Source organism: Cydia amplana, chromosome 9, assembly GCF_948474715.1.
Source record: "Cydia amplana chromosome 9, ilCydAmpl1.1, whole genome shotgun sequence".
NCBI classification, from domain to species: Eukaryota; Metazoa; Arthropoda; class Insecta; order Lepidoptera; family Tortricidae; genus Cydia; species Cydia amplana.
The window spans coordinates 10,959,553-10,982,004 of record NC_086077.1 but is presented as its reverse complement, the minus strand read 5'-3'; the positions used below and the strand labels follow the sequence as shown (position 1 = coordinate 10,982,004).

At 44.0% G+C, this 22,452-nt stretch overlaps 1 protein-coding gene across 1 annotated transcript in view; it reads left to right on the top strand.

The window, feature by feature from the left end:
• LOC134651154 ((E3-independent) E2 ubiquitin-conjugating enzyme) overlaps nucleotides 1-19,405 on the top strand; it is a 43,428-nt gene extending 24,023 nt beyond the window's left edge. The window contains exons 16-26 of the mRNA XM_063506190.1: nucleotides 425-514; nucleotides 1,516-1,686; nucleotides 5,511-5,625; nucleotides 6,313-6,418; nucleotides 7,263-7,352; nucleotides 11,889-11,995; nucleotides 13,260-13,468; nucleotides 14,098-14,295; nucleotides 17,615-17,765; nucleotides 18,399-18,957; nucleotides 19,147-19,405. Coding sequence (XP_063362260.1) covers nucleotides 425-514; nucleotides 1,516-1,686; nucleotides 5,511-5,625; nucleotides 6,313-6,418; nucleotides 7,263-7,352; nucleotides 11,889-11,995; nucleotides 13,260-13,468; nucleotides 14,098-14,295; nucleotides 17,615-17,765; nucleotides 18,399-18,715 — 1,554 coding nt within the window. The 3' untranslated portion in view covers nucleotides 18,716-18,957; nucleotides 19,147-19,405. The remainder of the gene's footprint in view (nucleotides 1-424; nucleotides 515-1,515; nucleotides 1,687-5,510; nucleotides 5,626-6,312; nucleotides 6,419-7,262; nucleotides 7,353-11,888; nucleotides 11,996-13,259; nucleotides 13,469-14,097; nucleotides 14,296-17,614; nucleotides 17,766-18,398; nucleotides 18,958-19,146) is intronic.
• The last annotated feature ends 3,047 nt before the right edge of the window (nucleotides 19,406-22,452 follow it).

Genomic DNA, 22,452 nt, shown 5'->3' with positions numbered 1-22,452 from the left:
CGTATATCGAGCGCGGCAGGGTCGCCATGCGCCGCCTCGAGGAAATGTTTGCCAAGCACCCTACTCTGCAAAGCCAGGAGGTAAGGCCACACTGTTGTCTAAGAAAGCTGTTGCGATCATGGTCAGAGAAACAACCGCCACTACACCAGCGGTTCCTTGTTTTCTCAAGTAGAGGGTTGCGGCGCATACCGAGCGCGGTAGGGTCGCTGTGTACCACTTCGAGATGTTTGCCAAACAGGGGTGTTTAGAGTGGGAACCCTACAAAGCCGGGAGGAGAGCCTTGTCATAGCTTCCCCCATATTATTTATGGACTCTTGTCTTCATAGTCTTTTGACAAACTACAAAAATTTTGTGTCAAACTGGCGCTTTCAGTGTATTACTCCAATTACTAGTTGTTCTAATAATATGTTTCTTTATATTGCAGATCATGCGCAAGTTACTCAATCTGTACAAAGATTGCAGATTTCTGGATCGTTTGATGGGCACATCTTTCTTCCACGAAGATCATTTTCTGGTAAGTCGATAACAGACATTTTAAATTTGATTAACCTTTGCAGTCTTCACGAATGACCATAGACATTTAATAAAGAGTAGTCGTACTGAAAAGACTCCCATTTGATATTAAATCTGGACTCGCTTGCGTGACGCTCACGCAAACTGTCATAGTATGCTAGTCCACACCAGTCCCCTCTTTTCCGCAATGTTTATAATAATGGTTGATTTATACGGCGCGCGAACTCGCATGCGATTTTAGTTACATTGCGGACTGTTGGTTACGTCCAATTCAATCGACCGATTAAAATCCGCAATGTAATGAAACTCGCATCGTCTAAGGGCCAGTTGCACCAAACACGTTTGACAGACTGATCAACGTCGGCCGGCGCGCCCCGGCGCTTTACTATGAAACTTTCCATACATAACAATTTTGCGAACTCTTTAACGATACGAACAGTTTGGTGCAACCGACCCTTAATGAGCCTTAAAGCTTTGGATTCCTCCGAAAACGGTGCCGTCATATTACGGCCGCTATATAGCGTTGACTGACGTCACTAGAACGTTGTCTCTGTAAACAAGATGGCGCGGTTTCCTAGACAGCGTTACGTTACGTTGATTGTCAACGTAACGTAAGATGACGGCCGTCATGACGGTGTCGATAGTTTCGTGAACGTTTTATTAGATAGCGGTGACGCCATTTTGAATAAATGACACGAGATTTGAATAAATGATTCCGTACTACAATTATTTTCCACTTCTGATGATATTTCATCCTCCAAGTAAACTATAGATGATCAAGCAAATCTTGTCAGTAGGAAAAGGCGCGAAATTCAAATTTTCTATGGGACGTTATCCTATCGCGCCTACATTTTTCAAATTTGCCGCTTTGACCTTGGTGAATGACGGTGTGTTATGACGCCGTGGTACTTTCCACATGTCGCCACCGTAAAGACGGCCGTCTTTTGCGGCCGCTATATGACGGCACCGTTTTCGGAGGAATCCAAAGCTTAACTGTTGCAGGGTCTCCTGGAGCGCGTGCGCGAGCGCGGCGCGAGCACGCCGCGCTCGGGCGAGCGGCGCGTGCACGAGCAGCTGGCGCGCCTGTTCGCGCCCGCTGACGACGAGCGCGCGCCCGACCAGCGCCCCGAGCGCGCCATCATCACCGCCAACGTCTGCGTCGAGCCCATGGAGGTCAGTGTCGACCGTCTAGTCTACCAGGGCCATGTTGCATAACAAACTACAACTAATATTACAAGCGGAACTCCTTTTCTAATTTCACTAATTAAAAAAGGAGTTCCGCTTGTAATATTAGTTGTACACACAGACTTGTAATTGTCGCTCGCGCTTGACAGACAGCTGAAGTGTGCGAAAGGGAAGCCCTCGCGTATATGAACATCGCATGAGTGCGAAAGAGTCAGACTACAAATGAGAAAACGTGACCATTTTGGAGTTTGACAACGGCCGCGGACGGCCAAGAGCGTATCACCGTAATTTTCAATTTGAAAAATATACACAAGTTCGGAAGAAAACTATTTGATTAAGTAATACAATGAAGATAGTGTCTTGTAGTGTACCGGATTTCAGTGTCACGGGGCCAAATAAACCTAGCAAATACTCATTTCAGAGGAATTATGATATTCCGAGCGAAATTTTCTTGACAATATTTTGTCAAATTAACAGCATAAAAAGTGTAAGAAGCCGGTTTATACAGTTAATTATAAGTTTTTCTTCCTTTGTGTGCTAATATTTTATCATATTACTCAATAATTTAAGATATTTTGTGTAAAAACATAAACTGTTACTTTACGCTAGGGCTTGACAAAATGTTCAGATGACAGTATCGATAACTTGTCGGTATATTAATAGCTATGTAATAATTTCTTCACAAGACATCATTAAGATATTAACCTTTATAACCGACTTCAAATAATAACGATTGTTATACCTTTTTGAAGGTGCACATGTTTAGCAGTAAATTTAAACTTCACTTTCCAACACAGTAAGAGTTAGACTAAGATAAGTCTGTAACGATTTTGATAGCACACGGAGTTCAAGTGTTATTTATACGTCATAACGTCGTAAATTTTAACGTTTGAAAAAAAACCGGCCAAGTGCGAGTCGGACTCGCGTTTCAAGGGTTCCGTACATTAAGTCCGACTCACGCTTGACCACATTTCTGATAGGTTTTCCTGTCATCTATAGGTAAAGAACTATTTTGTGTATTTTTTTCAAAATTTTAGACCCAGTAGTTTCGAAGATAAGGGGGGGGGGGGAATGGTCATTATTTGCCTATTTTCTTGAATAACTGCGAAACTATTAATCCTAAAATTATAAAAAATATATATTTGAGATTCTTACAATGAGCTCTTTCATCTGATATGTAACACGATATATGTAGTTTGAAAAAACTTTATTTTTTAATTTTCTCATTTACCTCCCAAAAATGGCCTCCATATTTAAAATTCATTTGTTTACGTTACACGTCCATCTTTGGGTCATAAACTTACATATGTGTGCAAATTTCAACTTAATTGGTCCAGTAGTTTCGGAGTAAATAGGCTGTGATAGACGGACGAACAGACAGATAGACAGACGCACGAGTGATCCTATTAGGGTTCCGTTTTTTCCTTTTGAGGTACGGAACCCTAAAAACGGTAATTTACAAACAAACAAACAAATTTACAAACTTATAACTAGGTAAATATAAAAATTAAGGGTAGGTATATAATTATATGCTATTAGGCCATAGGTACCCGGCTAAATGTACCTAGTACGCTGCTGGCGTTTCCTCTTTGCACCGCTAGCGAAATACGCTGGATAATACGTTTAAAATAACACATTTGAAAAAGTTGTCGATAAAGCAACCAAACACCGACAGATTATTAATATGTTGTAACATGACATCACTATTTTTGATCTCACATAGACAATTTACGCACACACTTGCATTTCATTTTTGGTCGCACTTTTGAAGATTGACAGTTGTTCTTGTCTATTCTAATTCTATGGTTGTACATAGTTTGTTATGCAACATGGCCCGGGTGGACTTTTTAAATAACTAGTGTTTAGTTTTAAGTTTATAAAATACATATGTATGTTAGTCCGTAAGGTATTTGTAATATGGGCCTTGTTGCCTGATTTAAATTTCTAAATAAATAAATAAATTACCTCACCTCTTAGGGTCAGGTGCACCCTCAGACAAGACATCCTCTTGACTGAGCATAGTAGCGCTACCCCCTCTGCCCCAAATATATGGTAGTTTTACTCCATCTTTGTCAGTGTCTTTGTGTGACGTCCGTGTCTTTGAACGGACCAATCAAAGAGTATTAAATCACTACGTTTTAAGAGTCGGCACTCTCGAACAAGCCTTAAACCGAATTAAGAACGTACATTGTGCCAACACACCAAATACATGTCAATACTGCCAACACAAAAAAAACAACGCTAGGGCTCGACACTTCCGGTACCTACTGTTTATCGATATCGATAAATGTGCGATACGTGCTGTTGTACTATACTACTGTTAAAGTAAATTTTGAGAATCAGGTGGATTAATAAAATAAATGCAAAATATAAAAATAATTTTATTTTACATAATAAAGATAAGATACAGATAGTTTTATATTTACGTAGGCATATTACATTACGCTTATGAACGTAAATAAAGCTACAATCTACTTTTAGAGCACTTCTGCAAACACTGAGTCTTGCCTGTGAAGTGTGAACTCCAACTTCCCACAAAGGGAAAAAGCTGTCAGGCTTATTTACATTCACTTGTAGATATTCAGAGGTTGGAGTTTCATTCAGCCTTTGTATAGGTAAATATTCCAAATCCTCATTACCTCATTGTTACCTTTACCCATAATCGACATCTGAAATAAAGGGATTATCGATAAGTTGTTCGCACACTATTCGTGTCTTAGGTTACCTAGTTTTTTACAAGAAGAATCTATTCACAGAATGTTTTCTTTTTAATCAAGGATTGTAAACGATAAAAACTACTCCAAACTAATTAAATTAGTATCTGGTAACGACTCAAAATGAAAATATCGCACAAAAACATCAGTTTACCGACCTGTTCGGATCAAGTGGAAATCTGGTGAAAAATATATCAGAAGTCAGTTTCCTTACACGCCTGACCCCACAAACTTCACATTTTCTTAAAGTTATTTAGTCTAAACACAAAAATAAACACGTAACATAACCGCTTTCACGACAATTTAAAAACACGGTAGACGTTTTACCGATCATACCAACCTAAAGAAAAGTAGGTATAATACGTCTATGTTTGAAAGCAAGTATGGTATGTACTACCAAAATGCAACAGCAGTCATTTTAATTCGATAATATTATTTTCTATGCCTCAACGTTGGTAACAAGTACGTTCCTAAGTTATCATAGTATGGGGTGTCGATGGGCTGGGACCAATCACGGCGCGGGACTCGCTCACCTCGTCCCCCGCACCCCAGTGTTTTTGGCAGCATCGGTCTCATGAAATAATTGCTCTAAACTCCGTCTAGAGGATTCCTAGTCCATAGGGGTGCACCCACTGATCGACGTCACTCTACAGTCAACTGTGGAACTTCGTCCCATTCAATAAAATATAGCTAACGCATTACGGGTAACAGACGCTTTGATTCAACCGACCTTTAATCTCAACGAACGCGCCGACACGCTCAACTTAATTCTATTTAATTATTTTGAGCGTATCACAAAATACAATTAGTTATGTAGTTATTAAATTGTACAACGGGACTTAATCGCGTATCTAAGCCAACCGCAGTAAGTAACCATATTACTGCGAATAAACCATTTGTATTTGTAAGTTATGTAGTTAATTTTCATTAACTTTACCTTAAAGTAAAGGTTGCGAGAGCTAAATAAGCGTGTGAACGTACCTATATTATTCGTCTTGATCCTTGAAGAGGACCTTTGTCTTACAATGTCTATGATCGTAATAATTTTACCTAAAGTAAATATCTTCTACATATATTACAAAATTATATTTTATTCAGGTGGAAAACACAAGTTCAAAGAAGCAACCGGACCTGTCCATGGAGACCATCTCCCTCCAGCCCTCGGGATCTGACGCCGGCACCGATGATGACATAACGGTCATTGCGGATACCCGTAAGTTTATCAACATTAAAACTGACTGACAGTAGTTTCATTTTAAAATACAACTCGTACGAGAGCTCTCTGGCCTCTAGATTTTTTATGCAATAGAAATGTCTTTTAACAAAAAGTAAATATTTTATGCTCTTCATCAGCGGTTGCATTTCAACTAATGTTGGTTTTCGGAAGCACGAGTAAATACTCAAATCACCATAGCTTTAGGGATTGCTTCATCAGATCCTTACTTAATGTCAATGAGACCAACTGTAAAACTTTCAAACCAAAAATATCATTTAAGATCGGTTTTCCTAGGATAGCGGTGCCGTCATATAGCGGCCGTCTCCATACTAAATAATACGGCTAAATATGGATGTCGTAGTATTGTATGGAGACGGCCGCTATATGATGGCACCGCTTTCGGAGGAAACCAAAGCATTAGAACCACCCAGCTGTCTTTGAGAAATTGGGGAACTTAGAAAAAATAACAAACATCCCTTCTAAAGATCGGTTTTCCTAGGATAGCGGTGCCGTCATATAGCGGCCGTCTCCATACTAAATAATACGGCTAAATATGGATATCGTAGTATTTGTATGGAGACGGCCGCTATATGACGGCACCGCTTTCGGAGGAAACCAAAGCTTAATTGACAACCTATTCAACTTTGACGTCAATTAAAAACGAATTTTTCCTGATGTGTGCAGCGGCCGTGGAGCCCTCGGATGTAGACGGCACGACTCGCAACGTGTGTTACAAGCTCTGCTCGCTCATACACTCGCAGCTCGTGAAGGCGCACAAGGAAGTCAGTCGGTATGTACGCACCCTTACACCGGCGGCAGGCGAGAGGCATGCGGTATACAACCATCTTCATAAAACGTAGATTACCCATATCCGTGATTTCGTCCGCGTGGAAGTCGTTAAAGGTCCTCCGCCCCTTCCCCCTTAAGCTTTGGTTTCCTCCGATAGCGGTGCCGTCATATAGCGGCCGTCTCCATACAGACGGCCGCTATATGACGGCACCGGTATCCTAGGAAAATCGATCTTAGTGCTTTCGTAACTTTATCCCCCCTTTCCACCCCCTTAAAGCATGATTCCCGGGATAAAAAGTAAAGTCAGACCAAGCTAAGTTAGCGCGATTTTGATAGCCCAGACGATGCAAGTTCTAAGTAAACGTCATAATTTCATAGCAGTAACACTTGCACCGTATGGGCTATCAAAATCGCTTGGTCTGGGTCTATCCAATTTCCTAATGTAGGTTGTAAGCTATCGATATGACAATTTCTTTCAGCCGTTTTTGCAATATCTGATGAACATCTAGATATCCACAAATACAATTTTTCACATTTATAATATTGGTATGATTTCTGTACCATATTGTTTCAGTTTTTTTATACAGGCGAAATCTCGGGCAGAGGCTAGTTAGACATTCTATGTTTTATGAAGTTGGTTTAATATAAATCACAAAAAGAGTGCTGCTTACTTTTGTGTTTCTATGTGTGACATTCCTTTTACACCTTGAAGCAAGTAAAATATGTTTTATTTTCACTTCTACAAGATCACCAAAAGGACTCCATTCAATTGACAGGTTAAAAATGTTTGATATAATCTACGTTAAAAAGTGCGGTGTAAATGAACACTTATTTGTTTTCCGCAGGAGAAGGCCCCAAGAATTGGCCGAATTTCTAAACGGCTTAATGGAAAAGCAAAACGTGAATGAAGAGAAGTTACCCTACCACTTTACAGTGTGAGCTTACGTTTATTTTTTATTTGTCATTCCCTTGCTCTATGGTTTGTACTTGGGTATTTTAAGTAATGTAAACCAAATAAACAACGACACTTGGCCTTTCGGGCATCGTCATAATACCACGGACGTACGATTCCATTCAGGCAATCGACGTAATCTTATCGTATCTAATAATATTACAGTTTACTGAAAGACTTAGTGACGTGGTTCTGTTTACATCTTATTAAAAGTCATAGACTGGGAATCCTCTAGACGGAGTTTAGAGCAATTATTTCATGAAACCTATGCTGTCAAAAATACTGGGGTGCGGGGGACGAGGTGAGCGAGTCCCGTGCCGTGATTGGTCCGTTCAAAGACACGGACGTCACACAAAGACACTGACTCGAAAATGGAGTAAAACTACCGTATATTTGTGGCAGAGGGGGTAGCGCTACTATGCTCAGTCTGGAGGATGTCTTGTCTGTGTTAAAAGCCTAAAAGTACAGGCATGGAACTACATTATACATAACATACGCATTTGAACGCACTCTTTGTTTGCTTTGCAATCATTTTGTACAGAATTCCATACCATTTATGTTGTTTCACTTGTTTTTAGTTAACCCATTATCTTCGCATTTCGTCGTTGTTCATACGAAAATTCCCTTACACCGAGAGATGTAATGTGCTCAACCAAGTATCCCTGTTGGGACACCAAAAGTTTCACTTTATCGCTAACAGGACGCCATAATGTTTTCTGGTCAAGTGACAAATAGTATTGTTTGTCACCAAACAATGTAAATATGGCGCAGTATTGGCCCCATCAAATGCAACTGTATTATCAGAGACCCCGTTATCTTGTTGAACTGACATTGCTTTTCCGTAGAGCGTGAATGATTTTTTTATCGACCATCTCGATATCGATGTTTATATAATGCAATAGAATTTTCGCGTTTTAAGTCTGATGCTCAATCTCAATGAAAACTTGTTGATTAAAAATAAGTTGATAACCTCATTGGTCTTACGTGAAGCGATAAACTTAGATAAATGATTTACCTACTTGCAACTGCATGTCACATTGACAGACGCAATCCCTTGCAAACCGAATGTAAACCGGCGGTTTAAAATTATCAGTGACATATAACTTTAAGTTCTACAGTTCTACACTATCGCCATTTAGATAGTCGATAAAAAAAAACATTCACGCTCTACGGAAAAGCAATGTCAGTGCGACAAGATAACGGGGTCTGAATCACGGCAGAATTATTTTTTGATTGAGCACATCTGTCACTTCATGACGCTTACTACGAGGGTTGTTTGAGAAGTAACTTGGTTTCATATCAAAAAATAATAATATTGCAAATGTATTTATTTTATTTCTCTACGTAATCCCTCCGAAGTTCTACGCACTTGTCCCAACGAGTCTGCAACTTCTCTATGCCTTCACGGAAGTGCGTTTCTTCAAGGGCCTCGAAATACGCATTGACCTCCCATATAACCTCCTCATCGGACTTAAAATTTCGCCCTAAGAGAAATGTTTTCAGTTTCGGGAAGAGGTGATAGTCCGACGAAGCCAAATCTGGTGAATAAGTAGGGTGTGGAAGAAGTTCCAATCGTAACTCCGACAATTTTTGTGCAGCGACACGACTTGAATGCACCGGAGCGTAGTCATGGTGAAAAATCACATTATTTTTTGCCAAACCTGGACGTTTTTCAGCTATTGCCGCCTGTAACTGATCCAAAAGTGATGCGTAGTATGCTCCAGTTATAGTTTTTCCCTTGGCCAGGTAGGCAATTAAAAGTATCCCTTTGCGTCCCAAAACACAGACGCCTTCACCTTTCCAGCAGACGGAATGCAAATGGCTTTCTTTGGAGTTGGCTCACCATGACCAGCCCATTGTTTCGACTGATGTTTCGTCTCCGGGATGTAGTGATGGATCCAGGTTCCATCCATAGTAACAAAACGGCGAATAAAATCTGTTGGATTTTTTTTAAACACCTGCAAATCTTCATCAGATGTTCACATGCGAATACGCATTTGTTCTGGAGTCAGTAATCGCGGCACTTACCTTACACAAAGCTTTTTCTTGTGCAAATCGTCGTGTAAAATAAAATGCACCCGCTCAGAAGAGATGTTTGTGGCTTCAGCTAATTCGCGTATTTTTATCTTCGGTCGGCTAAAACTAAATCATGGATTTTATCGATGATTTCGGGTAAAAGTGCTGTTTTCGGGACTCCAGGGCGAGGTGCATCTTTAATGCATGTCCTGCCTCGCTTAAACTCATTTACGCAAAGTCAAATCGTTCCCTAGGAAGGACACGAACTACCCAACGTAGGTAAAATCCTTTTATGGATTTGTTTCACAGTTTTGCCTTCCAAAAAAAGAACTGAAAAACTCCACGAATTCCAATTTTCTCCATTTTCCCGCGTAACTCAGACCAGTTTTGTTTGAACTACTGTCAAATGTCAAATTCCTGCCAAAAATGACATGACGCCACATATTAAATATGTTTAATTACTAAACTAAATCAATACATACAGAGTTGACGCCAACGCCATCTATACGTAGGCGAAACAAGTTACTTCTCAAATTACCCTCGTATTGTATCAACAATTTATGAATCGGCTTGAGATGTACAATGTTGGTGTTATAGAGAACTACATAATATCATTTGAAAGAAAGATCCCTATTTATATAATTTATTTATACCCACATCGCAATACTTATATTAAATAATCCAATTACTGACCCAAATTCGTTACCCAGCAATTTTGAAGTCATCTTTTTATTTTAATTTCGTTGTTTTTTTTTCTATCCGAACCGTACACTGCCGACAATCATTTATTTAATTAATTCTAATGTGTATACCTTTCGAGCGAGCTCTAAATATTATGAAGATAAGGCTCTATAAATGTAATCTCATAGTATAGCATTTTATTTATGACTAATAAACAATCCACATGACTGTGACCATGAACGTCTAATGTACAGAGACATTGGTGATGAATTCTATACTCTACATACATCAATTATCACATATTTTAGGTGAACACTGATCATTTAATTTCCGATACTTTTAGCATCATGTGGCCAAAGGAAGAACTAAATGGGTACGTACTACACTCCCGTAGATTGACTTCCCTGCAGTGTGCGGTTACTCCGACCCCTTTACTTTCAGTTTTATGCATTGGCCTTTTATCAAGTAGAAAAACTGTAAAAAGTGGTAACTTAATTTCTCTGTTTTCGAATTGTTGTTTTATGAAATTGTTAGCCCTATCGTTGGTTAGTATTTAGAGTCCTCGGTAGTTTTAAAGTATTTGAATTATTTAATGTGAGTCTTGCGTGATACCTATCTTTGGTTGTATTTGTGAAGTGGACTTGATTCTGAGCATGTTGTTTAATAGTGTTTGTCGATATTTGTGTCATTTCGGAGGTTAAGTTATTGAATTGCTTTTATATAAATACTATTTATATTAAATTTGTTATATTGTACTTATTATATTACGACTTAATTCATTTATGTTTTAATTTTATTAAACTTATTATTCACAGCTATTAAAAACATTAGTTGTCTGATTATATGACATACATTTAATTATATTCATCTCTTTTGTATATAAAAAATATACTTATGACTAGATTAAAAGCATTGTATATACATGATCTTGGATATTAACGGTGTTATTATGTGTTGTATATAGTGGACAGTGGTTAAACAATATCTGAATTGATGACTAATTTAAACAAAAGAGTTTATTATTTATTAAATTTCTTAGGTCTGAGGTTCTATATTCATGACTTGAGGATTTATATTTGTGGTGAAAAAAAAACCCTTTGACCGACAAGGTTCATGATGACGCGCCGCGCACGATGGCCGTGGCGTTCTAAGGGCCTATACTATACTTATAATACAAACATCATAAAAATATAGCGCCGTTTTAGCAAGTTTTATTGAAGAGGTTATTATGGTGGCACAGTTACCTACACGTTATCTCTATGTCATAAGTGACAAGTCTTCGATACGTCGATAGACGTATGCTATTTATACACCGTGTTTTTATTGAATTCCGTTAACTTCGGGGTATGGTTAAGTACGTTTAAGATAACTAAACGGCATAGTTAATTAAAAAAAATTTTTTTTTGCTTTTTTGACAAAAAAAAATAAGTTTAAAAACTAATTAAATGTAGCATATAGCGTTGTTGTAACACGGGCTTTACATTTAACTCAACCAAACAATTGAAATCTGTGACATATCAATGTCATTTCGAACATCGATCGACCGAGATTGTACTAAAGTTTAGTAGCAAATGTATGAACTCATTCTAAACACTAATCAATATGTAAACCGGCCCTAAGGCAAGTGTACACGCTTGTAGAGGCCATAAAGGAAAAAAATAAATTATTGATTATCTCCGAAATGGAGTTAATTAGAATATCGGTGTCTTTGAAAAAGTTACTTGATTTAAGCTCAGGAATGCACCCTTGAAATTAACGGAAATCAAAAAAAACACGGTGTATTGTCCATGTGTTCGTCATTAAAAATGGTGTGTGTGTGCAGCCAATACGGCGCGCTGGTGGTGAGCATGGCGGACCAGGAGGCGGCCGGCGAAAGCGAGGCCGGGCAGGCCAAGGAGCCCGCGCCGGCGCAGCCCACGGAGCCCGTCCGTGAGTACTCTCCCATACCCAACAAGTACCCAACCAAGTAGCTTACCCAAACAAGTAGTAGAAACTTTAGAAAAATATCCTGATAAAGCAAAGAGTACACTTAAGAAAGCACTGATTAACATGAATTAATGTAAGATATAACTAGTATTAACATGTAAGCACTAACTAACTGTAACAAAACAATATAAGTTCACATATAAGGCTAAGCTTAGTTTAAATAATCTCCAAATATAGAGATTGTAACTGAGATTGATTGTACAACTAACCTCTTGATTGAAAATAAACAGATTAAATTTTAATTTTTTTTTATCATCTTATAACTTTGCCATTTCAAATAGGCCGGTCGTAAATTGGTAATGCCTTCAAGTCATACGCAAACGTAAGATCGTCGGATAGTGTGCGTATAGGTTAGGCCATCAAACCCAAAAAAAATATGTTAGTGTAAGTTAAAAATCTAGTCGAAAACTAGCTCAAGTCGGCTCCGCTTAAAGACTGTTACATATATGTGTGTCTAATCAGCAATCAAAGTCACTTTGTAAATAACCCTTTCACCCAAAACAAAAGAATTGAGATTTTTGAAGAAGTTGTGAAAAATATATTGTGTTGTATGCATACTGCATGCAGGATGGTTTCGTTTCTGTTGACATCTGTCTTATGTTTTTCGCTAAGGTCAAGTGAAGTAAATGCAACTATGGGATTATCGCGTCTCTCCGTTCTTTCTCGAATACGATTGGTCGAAACGCCCTCTATTATACTAGTAATAAAGCCTGCTGAGCTACTTGGAAATGAAACGTTGCATAGTAGAGGGCGTTTCGACCAATCGTATTCGAGAAAGAACGGAGGGACGCAATAATCCCATAGTTGCATCATAGAGAAAAAAATACATAGAGTGCTCACTCCATACATCGGTTCAGACTATTAATTTCAGTGTCTACGTCTAGCATCGAGTAGCGGAACTATCAGTACTGCTACTTGACAATAGATGTAGCACCGACCGGAAAGTCTTATCTCAACAGCATAAGACTTTCCGGTCGGTGCTTCATCTATTGTCAAGTAGCAGTACTGATAGTTCCGCTATTCGATTCTAGATGCTAATAGTTTTTTTGGTACTAAAACTGATGTATGGAGTGAGCACTCTATGTATTTTTTTCTCTATGGTTGCATTTACCTCACTTGACTTACTCGTTCCTTTAATACAGATAATTTTGATCGTATTTTCCTATGTTATTCCCGTAGTAATCCCATATTCTACATATATATTCAGCAGCGGCAACGGAGACGGCCCCCCTAGCGACGGCCGAGCCCCTGGACGTGGAGCCCCCGCCCGCGGCCGGCGAGGGCTTCAGCGTGCTCGACGCCGCGCCGCAGCACCACCGCTTCCGGCTCTCCATGCTGCAGCCCTCCGAGCCGCGCAGCTTCTACTCGGCCGTCAAGCGCGAGATCAAGCTGCTCAAGAGCGACCTGCCGCCCGGGGTGAGTGACACGATGGCTCAGCGGCATGTTATAGTATTTTATGCAACCGTTGTTTAAGAGAGGTCAAAAGAGCAGAGTGGCGTGAGTAACAATTTGAGGCGAAGCCGAAAATTGTTAATAAAGACGCCACGAGTATTTTTTGACTTAGTTAAACAACGTTGCATACAATACTTTTTCTACGACCAAGCACTTACTTTGAAATAAAAATGTAAATTTGACAAATATTTTTAATTCAAGAAGTAGCAAAAATGGAGGGTACGGGCAGGAAAAGAATGAATGAATGAAATTAAAACAAAAAACATGTCTATGGTTCACTTATTTGTCAGAGATGACATTTAAAATAAGGTTGGCAACACTGTATTTCATTCAATATTTTTTAAGTGGTAATTACACGAAGTATCGTAAAAATGCGAAAAAGATACTGCGTGTAAGCACAAATTCTTTTTTGGGGAATAGACTAAAGACTTGTCTTGACAACTATAAGGTAGGGTTTTAAAGGTGTGTGCACGACCCTTTAAATGACAAATAAAAGTACGGGAGTAGAAAAAAGTTTATAGATTTTGCTCTTGTCAGGCACACTCACTCACGAAACATTGATGACGGAATTTGAGATGGCCCGTGTGTTTTAGGTGTGGGTGCGCGGCTTCGAGGACCGCATCGACCTTCTATCCGTGATGATCGCCGGCCCCAGCAAGACGCCGTACGAGGGCGGGCTGTTCGTGTTCGACGTGCAGCTCGGCGGGGAGTACCCGCGCGCGCCGCCGCTGTGCCACTACCACTCCTACTGCACCGACCGCCTCAACCCCAACCTGTACGAGGACGGCAAGGTACGTACGAGGGCGGGCTGCTCGTGTTCGACGTGCAGCTCGGCGGGGAGTACCCGCGCGCGCCGCCGCTGTGCCACTACCACTCCTACTGCACCGACCGCCTCAACCCCAACCTGTACGAGGACGGCAAGGTACGTACGAGGGCGGGCTGCTCGTGTTCGACGTGCAGCTCGGCGGGGAGTACCCGCGCGCGCCGCCGCTGTGCCACTACCACTCCTACTGCACCGACCGCCTCAACCCCAACCTGTACGAGGACGGCAAGGTACGTACGAGGGCGGGCTGCTCGTGTTCGACGTGCAGCTCGGCGGGGAGTACCCGCGCGCGCCGCCGCTGTGCCACTACCACTCCTACTGCACCGACCGCCTCAACCCCAACCTGTACGAGGACGGCAAGGTACGTACGAGGGCGGGCTGCTCGTGTTCGACGTGCAGCTCGGCGGGGAGTACCCGCGCGCGCCGCCGCTGTGCCACTACCACTCCTACTGCACCGACCGCCTCAACCCCAACCTGTACGAGGACGGCAAGGTACGTACGAGGGCGGGCTGCTCGTGTTCGACGTGCAGCTCGGCGGGGAGTACCCGCGCGCGCCGCCGCTGTGCCACTACCACTCCTACTGCACCGACCGCCTCAACCCCAACCTGTACGAGGACGGCAAGGTACGTACGAGGGCGGGCTGCTCGTGTTCGACGTGCAGCTCGGCGGGGAGTACCCGCGCGCGCCGCCGCTGTGCCACTACCACTCCTACTGCACCGACCGCCTCAACCCCAACCTGTACGAGGACGGCAAGGTACGTACGAGGGCGGGCTGCTCGTGTTCGACGTGCAGCTCGGCGGGGAGTACCCGCGCGCGCCGCCGCTGTGCCACTACCACTCCTACTGCACCGACCGCCTCAACCCCAACCTGTACGAGGACGGCAAGGTACGTACGAGGGCGGGCTGCTCGTGTTCGACGTGCAGCTCGGCGGGGAGTACCCGCGCGCGCCGCCGCTGTGCCACTACCACTCCTACTGCACCGACCGCCTCAACCCCAACCTGTACGAGGACGGCAAGGTACGTACGAGGGCGGGCTGCTCGTGTTCGACGTGCAGCTCGGCGGGGAGTACCCGCGCGCGCCGCCGCTGTGCCACTACCACTCCTACTGCACCGACCGCCTCAACCCCAACCTGTACGAGGACGGCAAGGTACGTACGAGGGCGGGCTGCTCGTGTTCGACGTGCAGCTCGGCGGGGAGTACCCGCGCGCGCCGCCGCTGTGCCACTACCACTCCTACTGCACCGACCGCCTCAACCCCAACCTGTACGAGGACGGCAAGGTACGTACGAGGGCGGGCTGCTCGTGTTCGACGTGCAGCTCGGCGGGGAGTACCCGCGCGCGCCGCCGCTGTGCCACTACCACTCCTACTGCACCGACCGCCTCAACCCCAACCTGTACGAGGACGGCAAGGTACGTACGAGGGCGGGCTGCTCGTGTTCGACGTGCAGCTCGGCGGGGAGTACCCGCGCGCGCCGCCGCTGTGCCACTACCACTCCTACTGCACCGACCGCCTCAACCCCAACCTGTACGAGGACGGCAAGGTACGTACGAGGGCGGGCTGCTCGTGTTCGACGTGCAGCTCGGCGGGGAGTACCCGCGCGCGCCGCCGCTGTGCCACTACCACTCCTACTGCACCGACCGCCTCAACCCCAACCTGTACGAGGACGGCAAGGTACGTACGAGGGCGGGCTGCTCGTGTTCGACGTGCAGCTCGGCGGGGAGTACCCGCGCGCGCCGCCGCTGTGCCACTACCACTCCTACTGCACCGACCGCCTCAACCCCAACCTGTACGAGGACGGCAAGGTACGTACGAGGGCGGGCTGCTCGTGTTCGACGTGCAGCTCGGCGGGGAGTACCCGCGCGCGCCGCCGCTGTGCCACTACCACTCCTACTGCACCGACCGCCTCAACCCCAACCTGTACGAGGACGGCAAGGTACGTACGAGGGCGGGCTGCTCGTGTTCGACGTGCAGCTCGGCGGGGAGTACCCGCGCGCGCCGCCGCTGTGCCACTACCACTCCTACTGCACCGACCGCCTCAACCCCAACCTGTACGAGGACGGCAAGGTACGTACGAGGGCGGGCTGCTCGTGTTCGACGTGCAGCTCGGCGGGGAGTACCCGCGCGCGCCGCCGCTGTGCCACTACCACTCCTACTGCACCGACCGCCTCAACCCCAACCTGTACGAGGACGGCAAGGTACGTACGAGGGCGGGCTGCTCGTGTTCGACGTGCAGCTCGGCGGGGAGTACCCGCGCGCGCCGCCGCTGTGCCACTACCACTCCTACTGCACCGACCGCCTCAACCCCAACCTGTACGAGGACGGCAAGGTACGTACGAGGGCGGGCTGCTCGTGTTCGACGTGCAGCTCGGCGGGGAGTACCCGCGCGCGCCGCCGCTGTGCCACTACCACTCCTACTGCACCGACCGCCTCAACCCCAACCTGTACGAGGACGGCAAGGTACGTACGAGGGCGGGCTGCTCGTGTTCGACGTGCAGCTCGGCGGGGAGTACCCGCGCGCGCCGCCGCTGTGCCACTACCACTCCTACTGCACCGACCGCCTCAACCCCAACCTGTACGAGGACGGCAAGGTACGTACGAGGGCGGGCTGCTCGTGTTCGACGTGCAGCTCGGCGGGGAGTACCCGCGCGCGCCGCCGCTGTGCCACTACCACTCCTACTGCACCGACCGCCTCAACCCCAACCTGTACGAGGACGGCAAGGTACGTACGAGGGCGGGCTGCTCGTGTTCGACGTGCAGCTCGGCGGGGAGTACCCGCGCGCGCCGCCGCTGTGCCACTACCACTCCTACTGCACCGACCGCCTCAACCCCAACCTGTACGAGGACGGCAAGGTACGTACGAGGAGGGCCGTTCGACACTATCAACTTAAAGAATAGAAACCGCAGTATGCTAGTGTGATATTTCATAAGATTTTGAGAATAAATTATAATTATTTAGTGTAAGTTAGGTTTAACTAATGGCATTCAGTGGGTAGTGATCGAAAATATGATCGGTGTTTATCCGAATATTTGTTAATTAATCTGTCGGTACTTGCGAAAATGAGCCTTTCTCCTACCCGCCAATTCTAATGAAAAAAAGTATAAATATAACGTACCATGAGGTGGAAGGGTCATTCTCGCTTGGCGCTTGAACCATTAACAATCAGTATCCTTCGTGCTGAATGTTAATGGTTCAAGCGCCAAGCGAGAATGACCCTTCCACCTCTTGGTAACATGCTACTTTGGTTCTATTTAATATCAATGATTGCTAATTTGTTAAATTTTTACAGGTGTGCGTCTCTCTGCTGGGCACATGGTCAGGGCGCGGTGTTGAAGTGTGGGGCAAGGACAGCTCGCTGCTGCAAGTGATCGTGTCACTACAGGGGCTCATCCTCAACGCAGAGCCCTACTTCAATGAGGCCGGCTACGAGAAACAGAAGGGTAAGTGGCCAACTTTAATATGGTCCGTATGCACCAGCTACAATTGACAGATTGAATCATGTACGTATTTCTTCTGGTAATCAATCAATCCCCAAATGAAACAGTTTATGGTGGAATAATTTGACGGATTTGAGATAGAATTAGGAACAGTGTGATAAGGGAAAAGTGTGGACTGAAGATGTAGTGACAAAAATTGAGAAAGGTATGTTGAGATGGTTTGGACACGTAGAAAGAATGTGTGAAAGAAGGCTGACAAAGAGAGTGTATAAGGGAGAAGTAGAAGAGGGAGTTGGAAGGGGTACCTCGGTGGACTTTCTCTGGTCAGATCGGAGAAATCTTGAAAAAAGGCCAGGTCTAGAGCACCTTAAACCGGCGAGCGTGTATGAGGAATGTTATGAAAGTAACAGAAGTGAAAGAGATATGTCAGGATCGTAACAAGTGGAAATCCGTGGTCTCTGCCTACCCCTCCGGGAAATAGGCGTGACTATATGTATGGATGCATGCATGTATGTAATTAGACGGATCGGCTGGCGTACATTGATTTGATAGATCCATTTACACGCACAGCGGCGTCACCAACAAGGATCAAGTGTGGGTTATAAACTGTAAACTGCATACAAGAATATGTTACAGGCACCCAGCAGGGCACGGAGAACTCGCGCATGTACAACGAGATGGTGCTGCTGAAGCTGGTGCAGTCCATGACGAAGGTGCTGAGCAACCCGCCCGAGCCGTTCCGCGACGAGATCCTGCAGCACCTGCGCGCGCACGCGGCCCCGCTCTGCCGCCGCCTGGAGAGCTGGGTGGAGCTGTCCAACGGCGCGCCGGACATCCCCCCCCCCGACTTCCCCCTCGTGCCCGCCTCCCGCGGCTTCTGCCTCACCCTAAAATCCTCCCTCGAATCGTTCCGCGCCACGCTCCGTCGCAACGACATCGCTTTAGAGTTATAGCCCGAGTAACGCACGCCTAGATAGCGATTAGTACTTAAAATGTTATTTATACGCGCTCGTACGTGTACGAGAGCGAAAAAATACGCTGGACGCGCTCGGGCCTCTCAAATTGATGTAGTTATAGTATTTATTGTGATGTACTTTTTCGACTATAGGAATATTTTAGTCCGAACCGGCGGTAGTTGTATTGTTTATCTCGTTTTATTTCACTTTTGAATTGATATAATGAATCTATGCGAGGCGTGGTCGCGTTAGTGTAAGGCTTGAGTGGACGCTCGAGTTGGGCGTGCAGCGGGGCGGGGCGTGCGGCGTGCATGTTAAACAAATGCAAACGTATAGGAGCGGCCTTAGTGCACGCTGCGCAAATCCCTTGGGAACTCGACGCCACGCTGCACGCCCCGCCGAACGCTCCGCTTCGAGCGTCCACTCAGGCCTTACACTTAGTATTATGCATGCCGGCGGCTCCGTCCTTCGTATTACTGGTCTAATATGACGCCACGGGGGCCGTCTTATTATTTAATCAAATTCTAAATGAATGTTCGATCTTATGCGAAATACCTAAATCATTGTTAGATTTAATAATTGATAAATTATTATATTTAAATGATTTGTTAAAGTAATCTCTACTTTTCATGCGTCATCCTATAATGTTACAATAGATTAATGTTTATTAAAATTTTCTTGCGAGACGACGCGGGTTATTCCCACTAGTTACCACCAAGTTGTTACCAGTGGTAACTACTGGGAATTTTTTTCCCACCTTTTACCACTGGTAACTACTGGGAAAAATTATTCCCAGTAGTTACCACCAAGTCGGTTTTTTAATATTGGTGGGACTAAAAATTCCCACTAGTTACCACTAAACCGAGTTGGTGGTAAAAGGTGGGAAAAAAATTCCCAGTAGTTACCACTGGTAACAACTTGGTGGTAACTAGTGGGAATAACCCGACGACGCTTGTGCTGTTATATTATTGCAGCATGCTAAAAATTCGATAAAGACACGTATTTTTAGTTTATTTAAAATAAACCTCTCTGAAACCCGAGAGTCGTTGTCGAGTTTTGGCAACTGTCACAACCTGTTATAAGGATGGATGTATGAATTTTGTAACTTGTGTATCTCGGCAAATGTTATTTTGTGAACGTGTGATGTTTCGTGGCGTGTTTAAACTCCTGTTTTTTTTATGTTATTGTAATTTCTTATTATTATTTTATATAGCAAGAATTGTTATTTTAATCAAAAGGCGCATGTTTGTCTTATAAATCGGTACCTACGTATATTTTAGGATGGCACTTGTTACACAGACATGTGTTTAATTAATGAGATCTATCAGCCGCTTTCCGGATACCAAATGTGTTGAACGTTTTCACGTAGCGGGACCGTACCCGGCTCACAATAGTTAACTTACTTCCCTCGGGCGGCAAAGTCCTGTAGGCGTACACCTTCACGCCGTGTATTAATGTGTAGTTCATACGTATACAAATTAAATTATAATAGTCCTGTCAACCAGTGAGTCTAAGCTGATAGTATTGTTTCGAGACCTACTTCCAACCGGTTCAATTTCAATAGTTTAATTTCGTCCAATATTGTAATAGGGCTTTCCTTACAGCACCTAATACCAAATTTCGAAGAAACTTTCTGTAAAATTAAATTTGTTTTGTAACACCAGTCTGGGACTGGTATTTGGTGTTCTGCGAATGAAGTACCTATAGATAATCTGGTTAAATCTGTGTTGATATGTGGTCTCGAAGCCGGTGCCGCACAAAACTGTTTCATGCCAAAGTCAATTGAGCTATAGAAGGCTTCTGTCGCTTGTGTACGCAGTAAGTGACAACTATGTATAATGGTGATGATAAATAAAATAATTCTTCAACCTTCTTTGGAGTTTTTCTTAGGGCCACTTGCACCAGTCACTAACCCGGGGTTAACCAGTTACACCTGGAGTTACCATGGTTACCAGTACAATGGTTGATACCGGGTTAACGGTTTAACCGGGTTAGTGGTATGGCTCATGGATCCCACCATCAGAACTGGGTTCGACAAAATTGAGAACCATTTTGGAACTACATACATAAATGTTTAAAACAAAAAAATAGTTTTTCAAATCAGTTCAGAAATGACGGAGTTCTGAGGTAACAAACATACAAAAAAAATGCGGTCGATTTGATAACCTCCGGTTTTTGAAGTCTATGCTTTGGTTTCCTCCGATAGCGGTGCCGTCATATAGCGGCCGTCTCCATACAAATACTACGACACCCATATTTAGCCGTATTATTTAGTATGGAGACGGCCGCTATATGACGGCACCGCTATCGGAGGAAACCAAAGCTTTAAGCTTTGGATTCGTCCGAAAACGGTGCCGTCATATTACGGCCGCTATATAGCGTTGACTGACGTCACTAGAACGTTGTCTATGTAAACAAGATGGCGCGGTTTCCTAGACGGCGTTAAGCTTTGGATTCCTCCGAAAACGGTGCCGTAATATGACGGCCGCTATATAGCGTCGAATGACGTCACTAGAACGTTGTCTATGTAAACAAGATGGCGCGGTTTCCTAGACAGCGTTACGTTACGTTGATTGTCAACGTAAAGCTTTGGATTCCTCCGAAAACGGTGCCGTCATATTACGGCCGCTATATAGCGTTGACTGACGTCACTAGAACGTTGTCTATGTAAACAAGATGGCGCGGTTTCCTAGACGGCGTTAAGCTTTGGATTCCTCCGAAAACGGTGCCGTAATATGACGGCCGCTATATAGCGTCGAATGACGTCACTAGAACGTTGTCTATGTAAACAAGATGGCGCGGTTTCCTAGACAGCGTTACGTTACGTTGATTGTCAACGTAACGTAAGATGACGGCCGTCATGACGGTGTCGATAGTTTCGTGAACGTTTTATTAGATAGCGGTGACGCCATTTTGAATAAATGACACGAGATTTGAATAAATGATTCCGTACTACGATTATTTTCCTCTTCTGATGATATTTCATCCTCCAAGTAAATTATAGATGATCAAGCAAATCTTGTCACTAGGAAAAGGCGCGAAATTCAAATTTTCAATGGGACGTTATCCCATCGCGCCTACATTTTTCAAATTTGCCGCTTTGACCTTGGTGGATGACGGTGTGTTATGACGCCGTGGTACTTTCCACATGTCGCCACCGTAAAGACGGCCGTCTTTTGCGGCCGCTATATGACGGCCGTCATATGACGGCACCGTTTTCGGAGGAATCCAAAGCTTTACGTTACGTTGATTGTCAACGTAACGTAAGATGACGGCCGTCATGACCTTGTCGATAGTTTCGTGAACGTTTTATTAGATAGCGGTGACGCCATTTTTAATAAATGACACGAGATTTGAATAAATGATTCCGTACTACGATTATTTTCCTCTTCTGATGATATTTCATCCTCCAAGTAAATTATAGATGATCAAGCAAATCTTGTCAGTAGGAAAAGGCGCGAAATTCAAATTTTCTATGGGAAGTTAACCCATCGCGCCTACATTTTTCAAATTTGCCGCTTTGACCTTGGTGGATGACGGTGTGTTATGACTTATGACGCCGTGGTACTTTCCACATGTCGCCACCGTAAAGACGGCCGTCTTTTGCTGCCGCTATATGACGGCCGTCATATGACGGCACCGTTTTCGGAGGAATCCAAAGCTTTAAAGAATAAAACTTATTTCACACAAAAAAATAATTTTATTTATATATACTTTTATCTTAAATAAAATAA